The 12,469-nt window shown below is 54.9% G+C and overlaps 7 protein-coding genes across 7 annotated transcripts; 1 reads left to right on the top strand and 6 right to left on the bottom strand.

The window, feature by feature from the left end:
* Positions 1-216: 216 nt before the first annotated feature.
* On the bottom strand, positions 217-981 carry AFUA_5G01420 (HNH endonuclease family protein; the record flags this gene model as incomplete). The annotated part of the gene is made up of 4 exons (XM_743107.1): positions 217-329; positions 375-513; positions 567-738; positions 788-981. The coding sequence occupies 4 exons, from the start codon at positions 979-981 to the stop codon at positions 217-219; spliced, it is 618 nt and encodes a 205-aa protein (XP_748200.1).
* A 568-nt stretch (positions 982-1,549) lies between these two features.
* Positions 1,550-2,369, bottom strand: AFUA_5G01430 (type 1 glutamine amidotransferase domain-containing protein; the record flags this gene model as incomplete). The annotated part of the gene is made up of 3 exons (XM_743106.1): positions 1,550-1,944; positions 1,998-2,235; positions 2,292-2,369. 3 exons carry the CDS (start codon positions 2,367-2,369, stop codon positions 1,550-1,552), a joined length of 711 nt encoding a protein of 236 aa, XP_748199.1.
* Positions 2,370-2,871: 502 nt separating this feature from the next.
* Positions 2,872-4,055, bottom strand: AFUA_5G01440 (peroxiredoxin family protein; the record flags this gene model as incomplete). Its single annotated transcript, XM_743105.2, has 5 exons — positions 2,872-3,294; positions 3,341-3,481; positions 3,532-3,695; positions 3,744-3,856; positions 3,901-4,055. The coding sequence occupies 5 exons, from the start codon at positions 4,053-4,055 to the stop codon at positions 3,259-3,261; spliced, it is 609 nt and encodes a 202-aa protein (XP_748198.1). The 3' UTR covers positions 2,872-3,258.
* Positions 4,056-4,207: 152 nt separating this feature from the next.
* On the bottom strand, positions 4,208-5,536 carry AFUA_5G01450 (NADH:flavin oxidoreductase/NADH oxidase; the record flags this gene model as incomplete). Its single annotated transcript, XM_743104.1, has 1 exon — positions 4,208-5,536. One exon carries the CDS (start codon positions 5,534-5,536, stop codon positions 4,208-4,210), a length of 1,329 nt encoding a protein of 442 aa, XP_748197.1.
* Positions 5,537-5,846: 310 nt separating this feature from the next.
* Positions 5,847-7,377, bottom strand: AFUA_5G01460 (Zn(II)2Cys6 transcription factor; the record flags this gene model as incomplete). The annotated part of the gene is made up of 3 exons (XM_743103.1): positions 5,847-6,638; positions 6,683-7,233; positions 7,278-7,377. The coding sequence occupies 3 exons, from the start codon at positions 7,375-7,377 to the stop codon at positions 5,847-5,849; spliced, it is 1,443 nt and encodes a 480-aa protein (XP_748196.1).
* A 374-nt stretch (positions 7,378-7,751) lies between these two features.
* Positions 7,752-9,737, bottom strand: AFUA_5G01470 (peroxisomal copper amine oxidase; the record flags this gene model as incomplete). The annotated part of the gene is made up of 1 exon (XM_743102.1): positions 7,752-9,737. The coding sequence occupies one exon, from the start codon at positions 9,735-9,737 to the stop codon at positions 7,752-7,754; it is 1,986 nt and encodes a 661-aa protein (XP_748195.1).
* Positions 9,738-10,333: 596 nt separating this feature from the next.
* Positions 10,334-11,935, top strand: AFUA_5G01480 (amidohydrolase; the record flags this gene model as incomplete). Its single annotated transcript, XM_743101.1, has 1 exon — positions 10,334-11,935. One exon carries the CDS (start codon positions 10,334-10,336, stop codon positions 11,933-11,935), a length of 1,602 nt encoding a protein of 533 aa, XP_748194.1.
* Positions 11,936-12,469: the final 534 nt, after the last annotated feature.

Here is a 12,469-nt window from a genome sequence, read left to right on the forward strand (position 1 = left end):
AAACAACTACCAGCATCGCCTGTCTCTTCGGGCCCAGCGGTATATTCCATATGTAGAACTCAAACTCGCTTGGCTAAATCATCTATACAGGAAGGTTGATAAAGAAATGCTGAATTCTCCATTCAGCAAGTGGTGCTCTAGATCGACAGAATCTCTCGTCAAAATACTTCACCCATCAACTAGCTGATAATCGTGTCGTCCAGACAGGTGCATCCACTAGCAAGTATCCAACATGCTCACCAGCGCATTCTTCTCCGCCGAGGTAATGGTCAAATCATACACATACTTGACCCTCACCCACATCTTTGCATACGTGCAATAATATGAAGCTAGCCCGTTAGCATCATTGTCCGCCGGAGAGAAAGAAAACTTACTAAGAGGAGGCTTCCACGCCTCGGGTCCATCATCGCCCTTGGCCTGGTTGACGTTATCCGTCACCGCGATCAGCTGCGGGTTGGTCAGGTCGTTGGCAAACGCCCTGCGCTGCGCGGTTGTCCATTTAGACGCGCCGGACTACGCCCCATCAGCGGATACTATTACTATCATTGGAGGGTAGGGTTACTTACTCTCCAGGCGTTGGCGAGGGGGACAACATGGTCGATATCCACATCGCTGGCTTGCGTCCAGGTGGCTCCGTCGTAGGGCGAGTACCATGATCCGCTGGTAGGGTAGCAGCTGGAATCCTTGACGATGTCGGTGCCGTCGCGCGCGAGAACGACCTCGCGGGTGTTGCAGGAGCTGAGCTGTTAGTTAGCTTAGCCTTCCAAGGGAGGACGGTGGCACGTACCCCCCTTGGCTGATCCAGTGGGGGAAGAGGTCGCGCGAGTAGCCGTCGTTGGAGCCTGCGGCGGCCACGGTCAGAGCAGCCAGCTCGGACTCGGCGGTAGCAGCAGACGGGATTCCTGGGGGAGTTGGGAGGGCGACTGGGAGGGCTGCAACCAGGGGGATGCCCAGGAGGACCGAGAGGAGAAGGCGAGTCATGTTGCCTGTCTGATATACGGAAGAGCCGTGGAAGAAGCTTATGACGGGTGTGATTGCGGAATGAAGCCAGTTATATATCTCCAGCTCGTATTCACGAGACACCTTGCATCCCAAACCCCTCGCAGCCTCGCAGCCTACCCAGTCAAACCTTCACGAGGGTCCCCTGCAGCATACCAAACGTCTTGGCAATATTTTGAAAGCGCGTACTGAGCATGATTGGCTGTCTCTACCATACTAGCATTCTATTCGAGGATGCTTTTTCCTCGTTATCTCCGTCGCGAGTACTGCAGATAATGCATCTTCAGGCAGAGGCGGCATCTGATTGACTGATCGACCGGATCTTGGCAGGATATCTCGGCCACGCCCAGCCAGAACCACCCCTGATTCGCCAAATGCTTGGTGATCGACAGCTGCACGTTTAATGTAGAAAGGAAAGGGGGGGGGTAACTCTGTCCGGAGACCGCCGGCATTTCTTATAATGTGAGTGTAACCTGGAGGTTTAAGCATTGATCCATGCCATGACAATCATATATTATTCAAATCATGTACTCCGTACACACCGAAACAATCAAGCCACACCTAACGCCCGTAGAATCTCCTTGCCAACCCCCGTCGCACTGGCCGGATTCTGGCCAGTAATCACAGTAGCACCCGAGCCCGCAGCCTTCGACACAACCACCTTCTCCCCCCATGGCTCGTCGGCCTTGACATACCGGTTCCCTGTCACCTTTTGCAACTCGTCCTCCAGCATAAATGGCATCGCGGACGACATCTGCGCCTGGTCTTCCTCGGTATTGGAGAAACCGGTCACAGTGCAGGCCGAGAGCAGAGGGACACCGGACGGCGCCTTGGCCTTGAGCAGGACGGTCGGACCGTGGCAGACAGCCGCAATGGGCTTCCGGGCGGCGGAGAAGGCTTCGATCAGAGCGATAGAGGTCTCGTCGTTGACGAGGTCGAACATTGCTACTTTTCGTTAGCCACCTGCAACTGTTGTCAAGTGGAATCAGGGAACGTACGGCCATGTCCACCAACGTAGAAAATTGCGTCGAACTCAGACACCTTGGGTAGCACATCGGACAGCTTGACTGTGTTTGTCCACAGTGATTTTTGCTCGTTGAGGAACTTGGAGGCCACGGGGTCGTTCTCGAACATCTTGACGGAGGCGGGATCAAGCGGTGCCTCGCCTCCCTTGGGGGAGGCAATGACCAGCTCGGCCTTCTCGTGGAGGACTTCCCATGGGTGGGCCAATTCGGGCTGTGTGTGTCAGTCAGTCTGCGCCGGTTGGTTCGTGAGGGTGTAGATCTACATACCAGGTACCAGCCGGTGGGATGACCGTTAGAAGGGATTTTGTCCTGAGAGGTCAGGACGATGAGAATCTTGGGAGCCATTTTGCGTATTATTTTGATGGTAGTGACACTGTCTAACAGAAAGTGCAGATAGAGGGGTACTGTGGATTATATATTGTACATGATGATCATTGTGACATCACTGGTGATCAGCGACGGCGGGGCTCGTGGGTTAGAAACTTAGAATGCTCTGGATGGACAACAATCATAAGACTGCTAATAATAATGGACAGGAGACGGGTAGATCATCTGAATTGAGGACGCCATTCGTTCACGCTACTGTAGCTTAAGTATGGATGCTCCTCCACTATGTGGGCTCGGTCGACAAACATTGCCCCGACACCGACAAAAGTCTCCGTGATCTGAGGCATGTGGAGATGGTCTCAATCGGATATACGGGTCGGATTGTGTCTCCATGATGTTATGAGGATAATAGACCTCGAGTCTGTCCAAAAGTCTGTCCACTATAGCCTCGGCTATTCGATGCTCGAATACAGAATTGCCTGATGCGCAAGGCATCGCCTGTATGTTACTGCAAGAGTCATCCACTAACAAACATATACTGAATATGATAGTATCTAGAGATTAACAATCCTCTTGTCCATTCGATCGAGATAGTACACAAGGGATGACAAGCGTGGAAGTTACATATCCATGGGGTGCTCATTCTGCCAAGTATCCAGTCCTCGATGCCTGGAGCCACTGACTTATACTTACCCAGGACCATGATCTAACATTGATACCTGATTGCATGCTCTGGCCAGGCTATGCATCCATAGTTTACAGCTCCCATCATGGAATATATGTGCTATCCACTGTACAGTGTCTATTCAAAGAGTATTGAGAGCATCCATATCAATCCAATGCGTATGAGTAGTTGCAGGATATATGAACTACACAGCTCGATCGTCCCTAAACTCGAGTGACGGTATCACAAATGCGCCAGAACGGCATCCGCACCGGAAACCTACCCGGATCAGCACCCACGTCCAACAACAGAGACAGACTCATACCTTGACAACCCCCTTCTCCGTCTCAATCTGCGCATAGGTCACCTTCCCATGGTCAATGATAATCGCATACCGGCCCGTCCGCCCCGCAGTCGCCCACCCAATGCTATCCGAGAACCTTGCCTGGGGATCAGAAAGAAACAGCTACAACGTCCGTCAGCAGCCGTCTCCCCTCAAGTAGTTGCACCACGTACGATATCGTCCCCAGTGACCTGATTCGCCTTGCCCCATGCACTCATCACATACGGATCATTCGACGCGAGGACAGCAACAATCTGCACGCCTTTTTCCTTGAGCTGGGGGAGGCTCTTGATGTAGCCCGGGAGATGGTTCGCCGAGCAGGTGGGTGTGAATGCGCCTGTGCTGTTAGATTCATAGTTCGGAAGTGCTGGTGAAGTGAACAAACCAGGAACGGAGAAGAGGACGACTTTCTTATCGGCCCATTCCTTGGAGGCGTTGTAGTTGATTGGGATGCCGCAGGCGTTGATATCGCTGCTTTCTTCGGCGTAGAGGATGTACCTGTCCGAGTTAGCGAGGTCAATGAGAGAGGGGAACGGACGGACTGGAAGACGACGTTGTCGGGAAACTTATCGCCTGGTTTGAGGGCCATTTTGAGATCTTGCGAGTATGTCTTCGATGAGAGAGAGATTGGTGAGAGGATGAATCGGTCAGTAATGCTGATTGCTAGGGGGTTGCGGGGAGCTTTAAGGCGTGTCATAGCGGGGCTAACTAATGCACTACATAACTGGCTGACTGCATAACTGGCTGAGTCATTTGTGCATCGGAGGGCTCCGATGCTGGTATTACAAGTAATTAGGGGCTTCGGCTTGAAATAGGAGAAATGTATATATCTGTCTGTCTATGTATCTACTAAATGGCCCTGCCAAACTGCACCGGGACAGTCACCGGCACGCCCAACTTTCTCGCCGTGGAAAACACCCATTCTGGCTCGCGCAGGAACTGACGGGCTATCAGAATGGCATCCGCCTTGGGTTCAGGTCCCGACAGCATTGCCTCGGCTGCAGTCGCCTCGTCCGCTCCCTGAACTAGTCCCCTCGCCTGTTCCGAATCGGTGATCAGACCTACAGCACCCACAAGAGTCGACGCGCCAGCCGCTCGGATGGCCTGGCGAATCTGCCCGGCCAGGTCCGTCTGGTAGGCCGTGTGCAGGTTGATCTTCTGGTCCTTGTGGTTCGCGGCGGAGCTGACATCCACCAGGTCAATGCCCCATTCGGGCAGCTTCTTGACCAGCTCCAGCGAGCTCTGCATATCCCAGCTGCCCGACTCCGCGGCCACCGGCTGACCCTCCAACCACTCCGTGGCGCTGATACGCAGAAACAGGGGCATCCCCTCGGGAATCACCGCACGAATAGCCGCCGCAACCTCGCGCACGATCCGGGTCCGGTTCTCAAAGCTCCCGCCGTACGCATCCGTCCGCTTATTCGTGACCGGGCTCAGGAACTCGTTGATGAGATAGCCATGCGCCCCATGGATCTCGATAACATCCACCCCAGCCTGCACCGCTAGCCGCGCGCTCTTCGCAAACGCCGCCACCACCTGACGGACCTCGGCCGTGCTCAGCGCCCGCGGCACCCAATACGCATCCTCCTCGGGACTAAAGATATGCTCCTCCCCGCCCGACGGACCCACCACATCCGCGGGCCACCCGCCAACGCTCTCATCCGCCTTCAGACTCGACTTGCCCGCCTGCGCCGCCAGCCACGGCGCAACGGCACTCGCTTTCCGGCCCGCATGCGCAAGCTGGATCCCGACCTTGGCGCCCTGTGCGTGCATGAACTCGACGACCCGCTTCAGCCCCAGGAATTGTTCCGAGGTGGTGCCGTCCTGCCAGAGGCCCGAGTCGTTGGGGGAGATGCGCCCGTTGGGCTGCACGGCGGTGGCTTCGATGAAGACGAGGCCTGCGCCTTTGAGGGCGAGGTGGCCCAGATGCGCCAGGTGGTAGTTTGTTAGGGCGCCGACGTGGGGAGACGACGGGTCCGACTCGCAGGAGTACATGCACATGGGCGACACCATGATGCGGTTCTTGAGCGTCACATTGCGGATTTGTAAGGGCCGGAAGAGCGTAGGGGTCGTGGGGTCGTCGGGGTGCAGGGCGGCGCCTCCATTGTTGGCGGGAGTGTAGTAGGGGGTGGAGGAGGACTTGGTGACGGCGGGGGACCGGAAGGCGTTGGAACCCATGTTGTTTTCAGGTAGTCCGGTTGCACAGATGCGGACGTGAATCGTGAAGTGAGAGAGGAGAAGACATGATGGCGTTGTATAGTATAAGTATATATACTCGGCTGACTGTGTCTTCCAAGGTATCGGATAGAAAACGGCTGGACGGATATCAGAACGGCAAATCGCAGCCGGGGGGACAAAGTGCTGACAAATGCAGCCAATATGGCCCACTTAAACATACCGCAATTGGTAGGTGATATATTTCTAACCGCTATTGGCTGATATCCATGCCGAAAAGGGGAAATGGTGTTGATGATCTCATTTCGAATGTTCAGATCAACCACAAGTTAGCCTTGGAGGTTGACTCCCCACCAGTCCAGTGGGCTGTCAGCATGTTCTCCAGACGTTTCATGGTGCCATTATTCGTCGCCTGCCAGAACCCTTGGATTTGTGACAGCAATATCTGCCGGTGTGACTGCTTCTCCGCACAGGTCCCGAGCACCAGAAATGGCCAACTATAGTACTCGGCGAAGTAATCTAGTGCTGGCTGCAGTTGGGTCACAAGGACCATGGCTTGTGAGACAAGCTCACTGACGACGAGATCGTCGGTTCGATTGTCGAGATTCAGGAGCCGATTGAGAAGGATTCGCGAACACAAGACATACAGTCTCGGTCCTGTAAGAAGCTCAGGTGTTGCTGTGACGGCCATTAGAGTATCCCACCGTCTCAGGTCCTGCTCCAACTCTTTGCACTGGCGGAGATCAACGCTGTCCGGGTACCGTTCGTACATACGTGCGATGGTGTAGACGTACTGGAACAGTTTCGGAGGGACCCCAAGGACGGGCGAGGTCGCATCCACGGAAATTTGCGGTCGACAAACAACCTCCAGGATGCTTTTCGCAAGAGCAAAGGCAGAGTCGATCGTAGTGGACCGGGTAGATGTAAGCTGGAAGGGTATACTCGTCGCGACGTGAAACACGAAGGATTCGAGAAATACGCGGGCCCAGGCACCTGTCTCAATAATGCTTGCATCCGGCGTTTTTCTCTGGAAGTACAGCTGAATCAGCTGGGCCGCCCCAGCCAGATGGACATCGACGCCTTGCGAGTGATGCGGTTTGGATCGCTGTCATTGTTAGTTTGACCAGGAACCGTGCTTCTTCTGCTCACCTCATAAATGCATAACATCAGCACCGTCCACAGGACAACCGTCCATTGACTGGAGTCGGCGGTTGGTACCAGGCTCTGCCGCAGGCCAGCAACTGCCTCGATGTAGTGCAACTCTGCCATGCGCCGGTACTGCGGATTGTTGACAGGGATCTCTGCGGCAGCACAGGCGAGAAGCGCATGCATGCAGAACGGAGATTGAAATGCCCATCGAAGGCTTTCCCTGGTTACCAGCTCATTCACAGCCCCTGTGGTTACAGGATGAATGAGCTGTGGCAGGAAAATGGTTTGCAAGAAGTGAAATAGCTGGCTGTTGGCAGGAGCAAGGACGGAGGAGTAGCTCGCTGGTCCATTTGAGAGGGTGATCATAGATGGTGTCTGAGTACGAACAACTTGACATTCTGTCTCCGAGGCAGACTCTGCCGATACGCTGCTACCACCAGAGTGAGCCAGTAGTCCAGCTCTCCTGCCTGGCCAGACGCATTCTATCTTGCGTTGGACGCAGTTTTGGCACGGCGAGCCACTCTCATCACACTTCTTCTTTCGCGATCGGCCTAGATGATTAGCGAGTCTCGAAAAGGTTTGACGGGCAGCTTACAGGTCAGACATCCAGTCTTGGTCCGTAGATGAGCTGGCCGCCGTCGAGGTCGACGGTAGGACGTTTGCGTCCTGGTGGTGCAATCCTCCATCGCAGGCATATCTATCACTCACCGCACCTCTTCTGTGGATATTCGAAACCAACGGAAATAGTCTCCCCTCCAAACAAACGTTAAGACGTTAGGGGGAAACTAACTGGTTAATCGTCCGGTTCCATCGCCACGCGCCACTCACGCGAGCCTGGTGGAGATCGGCAATTGCCGGCGTACCAACTCGATCATTCTATTCTATAGAGAAGCAACTACCAGTAATTGAACCATTGTGCTTTAGGATTTCATTTTGCTGAACAGGTCATGGCGACTTATCCAACATTCGGTGACCCTCTATAGCTACGGCACTCCGAGGGCTCAACTATCGATCATACATGCTTGATTGTAGCGTACCACAACACAGGAGACTCAATCGTTCTACCGAACTATAACCTCGGCGTCTCCATCAACTCCCTCGCCTCGACTGCATTCCTCGAGCTCACATCCTTCACCATATCCGAAGGCGGCACCCACAGCGCCGGATTCTTCTGGAAGAAATTTGACGCCCGCAGCATGACACTCACCGGCTCCGCCGGCATGATCGGAAAGTCCTCCGTGCGAGGGAAATGCGTCAGTCCAAACTGGATATAACACACGATATCCGTATTCTCGATGCTCTCGTTCCTCGCCGCCCAGTCGACGATGGTCGGGTTGTGCGGGTGGTTTTCTTCCCCCGTTGACTGGCACACGTACTGTCCCGCAGGGAAGATCTCGTGGTCGCGGTAGGGCAGGACCCAGAGCGCATGGCGCGCGAACCCTGCGCGCTTGTAGACTGTGCTGCCAGGTTTTGCAAGCAGCCGGGGGCAGTTGTTGTTGAGGATCTTGTAGGCGATGGGTTTGCGGGTGGACGGGTTCAGCCGGGAGGGGTTGATGATGTCCCATCCGCGGGAGGTTTCGTGGCAGTAGTCCGATGCGCCTTGGAGGGCGGTGCGCAAGGGGGTCTTCTTTGCGTAGAAGCCGTTGCCGTAGGGGTTGGCGGGGGAGCCGACGGGGTCGGCCATGGGGACCGCGTCGCTCTGCACGACAGTATTGCCGGGGCCGTCGATTTCCGGGTCGACGCGCAAGGAGAAGATGTGCTGGTGGTTCTGGGCGTCGAGGCCGCGGGCGATCTCGGTGCCGAAGGGGGCGGCTTGTTCGGAGGGGTGCAGGCAGTACGTGTTGAGCATGCCAGTGAGCTTGACCTCGAGCTTGTACGTCCCGTCGAGCGTGAAGGTGTGGTAGAAGGCGTACTCGTAGTTTGCCGCGGTAATGATCTGGGAGATGATGAGTTTCCGGTCTCGAGCTGAGATGACGTTGCCGTCTCGGAAGTCAGTATGCTTGTACAGCAGTCCGTTGTCTTCTTCGTGGATGCAGATGGCATTCTCGATGACGGTGGCTTCGCCGGTGGATGTGGCCAGAACGGCATCTAGGTACTGGATGGCCCCCTTGCAGTCGCAGCCAAGCTTGAGCGAGTTGGTCATGGACCCCGAACCGTATTCCCCCACGTCAAAGGCGTGCTTCTTGTGATGAGGGGGCTTAGGACAGCCATACGGCACCACCATCTCCACCACGCTGACCCGGTGGAAGAGCTTCCGCTCGCGGTTCTCGTACGGGTCATCGATCCGGACGTTGGATAGCACGATGCCTTCGCGGTAGTTGAACCCAATATGCATTTTCAGTCCGGCCCATTCAATCTCATTGCCGTTCATCTTGAACGAAACACCCTCCGGCTGCGTGATTTCAATCGCCTTGAGGCGCTCTGGACGGTACTGATCTTTGATAAACTGAGGAAGGTAGTTGTGCTCGTCCAGAGGCACTGGAGTACGTTCCCCATTCACACGTCTGACGTCCACGCTGAGGATCTCCTGCGTCTCTGTATCGGCGACCACTGTAAAATCAAGCGGATGCGCATACTGATTGTCATGTTGGGAGCTGCGGTAATACGGCAGTGCTTGCTGCAGCCGGCGCTCAAAGCCCCAGCGCTCGTCGATCCCGATCGCCCAGGCATCATAATAGACCCGAGACATGTCAGTGATGCCGATCTCCCGGCATGCTTCAATGATCCTGGAATCCTTGCTGGCGATGTGCTCGATGATGTTGAGGTCGTCCAGGGTCAGCGTCGGCATTACATTTTTGACATTCTTCCATGATTCAACCTTCTTTGCGGTCAGGTTGACAATCGCCTCGGAGACCTCGGGTGTGCCCGTTTTAAGGATGATGGAAAAAGCACGACGGGCAGGACGGGGTCCTGTTCCACTGAGGAAAGCGTTCAGCTCAGCTTTGAGGGGCTCGTGAAGGGTAATGCAGTTAAACTTGAGTGCCGTTGGGTGCGCACGCTGGCGAAGGAGCGTAGCAGCGGTGGTAATCTCATCAGCGGACAGGGGGTCTGCCATATTAGTATGACATACTCCTTCTGAAAGCCTGAGGCATACCTAGCGGGTGGGTAGAAGATGCAGGAAACCGGCGCTTTCCAGAGCAGCATGTGTCAGTCATGATTACAGAGATTGCTGTCGACTATGAGTCGCATTGACAGACATGTGAGGGCGTATAGCCTCTTTATATCTTTGCCGAGTGCACTGCTCGGGTGGACATGCTGATCTAGGTATGGACGCAACCGGCTGTCAGATACTTGCCTGCTGCAAATCGGCACGTAACGAGTCCATCTCCGCGCCAACAGAGTGTATTCTTGCTGGACAGGGCCTCTGGGAATATCAAAGAAGCCGTATGATGCGATGCTTATAGAAACAACCTGACCAATGGCGTCACTTTGCGCGGCCAGGATGGGTCTCCCCCGCCTGCAATTGTATTCCTTATCAACCAATCACCATTGCCAAAATATATCCCGGCATCTCGCAGTTGAACAACGCTCGAAAGGGCAAGTGGAAGAGAACTGGCTTATCTTTGACATAAGACACAAAGGAAACTGCTTATATTATATATGGCAACAGTAGATTGATTCGCTGGATTACCACAGCTGAGTTGAACCACCATGAAGACCATCTTCACCAACGGCCGCATATTCGCGCCCTCGTCAAACGATCTAAACGCAGACAATGCATTTGCGGAATCAATGGTCATTGAAGACGACCACATTGTCAATGTGGGTGTACAGGACAAGGCTCCCTCTGGAGACTATACAATCGACTTGAATCGCCGAATTGTCGTGCCCGGCTTCATCGACGGCCACGTGCACATCCTCAACTTTGGTCTGTCCTTGGGCAAGCTCGACTTGATGGACTGTACATGTCTAGAGGACATTCAGGCGGCCATTAGATCATTTGCAGCAAGTCATCCTACTGCGCCTCGTCTTCTCTGCCGAGCATGGATTCAATCAACAACCAGTGGCGTTGCTCTGGCAAGTATGCTTGACGACTTGGACCCTCGACCGATTCATATCGAATCCCTCGATTTACACTCAGTCTGGTGCAATTCGGCAGCCTTAGAAGAAATGGGTATCTCCTCTACCCGCGATCCACCTGGCGGAACGATCCACCGGGATGAGACCGGAAGACCATCGGGCCTCCTGAGCGAAAGTGCCGTGATCGACATCGTCTGGCCATTTCTCGCAAGCATCACCACGCAAGAGGAAAAGCTAGAGGCCCTGGGCCGAGCTTTCACTGCATACACACAAGCAGGGTACACCGGCCTCGTCGACATGGCCATGGACGAAACCACGTGGGACGTCCTCCAGCTCTACCGACAACGTCACGATCCCCCCCTGCACATCGCAGCATACTGGCTCGTCCCCTTTTCCCAGAACGAAGAAACCAATTTTAGCCATGTTGACCGCGCGATCCAGCTACACGCCGAGTTCCACCCCACCAAATCACCCAACTTCTGCATCATGGGCATAAAGCTCATCTGCGACGGTGTCGTCGACGGCTGCACAGCGGCGCTCAGCCAGCCATACGGCAGCCTTACCGACCCGGTCGAGCCCATCTGGCCCGCGGAGATGCTGAAAGCCGTCGTCCAGCGCGCAGACCAAGCCGGCCTGCAATGCGCCATCCACGCCATCGGTGACAAAGCCGTGACGCAAGCCATCGATGTCCTCGCGGAGGTGGGCACCCCCGGCCGCCGTCACCGCATCGAGCATCTGGAGCTGGCTGCCCCCGAGGACGCAAGACGGTTGGGGGAGTTGGGGATAATCGCGTCAGTGCAGCCGGTCCACTCGGATCCGGTTTTGTTCCGTGCGTGGCCGGAGTTGATCGGTGAGCGCTGCCAGAGGGCTTTTGCGTATAGCGAGTTTGTGGATGGAGGGGCGAGGCTTGCAATGGGGACGGATGCGCCTACGGCGGCTCATTTGCCGTTGCCGAATCTGTATAATGCGACGACGAGGCGTTCGGCATTGGAACCAGGCGAGCCAGCCGCTACGAATCCGCGTTTCGGATTAGGGCTGGCGGAGGCTGTCACGGCTGCGACGGAAGGGGCGGCGTATGCGAGATTTGCAGAGGGGTGGACGGGGTGCTTAAGGGAAGGCCGTAGCGCGGATTTTGTGGTGTTAGATATGCAGTGGGAAGCGGAAGAGTTGTTGGAGGGTAAGGTGTGCGAGACTTGGTTCGGAGGGAAGAGGGTATACAGTGTAGAAAGATGAGAGAGCACAATCCTCTTGTCTTATCAATATCTTATGTCTCGTATTTTATCCAACCGTCCTATTCAATCCTTTTGTAACTTCACCAATGGTTCCGCTTTGCCAACACCGTACGTGGCCAGCACAGCTGGATCATCCAATGGCCGGGGAAGATACTTGACTTGTGTCTCTTCAAGCTTCGACAGAGAACCTTGAATGAGCTACGAGAGCTCATAAACTGCTATGAGCTCAGAGTAACATGGATATTGATACCAAACCTCACAAGGTGGTTCGCCATCCCATCAGCCGCACCATGGAGGTTGAACAATGTTGTAATCTGGACTTCTGTAGTTTGATATGCCTAGTCCAGAGAGAATATCCAAAACCGCACTGTAGAGTTTGTGTCTCTTTGGGATAGTAACATTCTCGCCATGTCCGCCCCCGAAGTCTCTATATCCTCTGCCCGGTCCAGGATAGAAAGGATTACTCTATCAAGGTACCTGGAGGCGGTGTTCTAAGCGTGGCCCCAGGGAAATACAAGAACGAAGAGGTCCACAC

The sequence above is a fragment of the Aspergillus fumigatus genome, chromosome 5 (assembly GCF_000002655.1).
Source record: "Aspergillus fumigatus Af293 chromosome 5, whole genome shotgun sequence".
In the NCBI taxonomy this organism is placed as follows: Eukaryota; Fungi; Ascomycota; class Eurotiomycetes; order Eurotiales; family Aspergillaceae; genus Aspergillus; species Aspergillus fumigatus.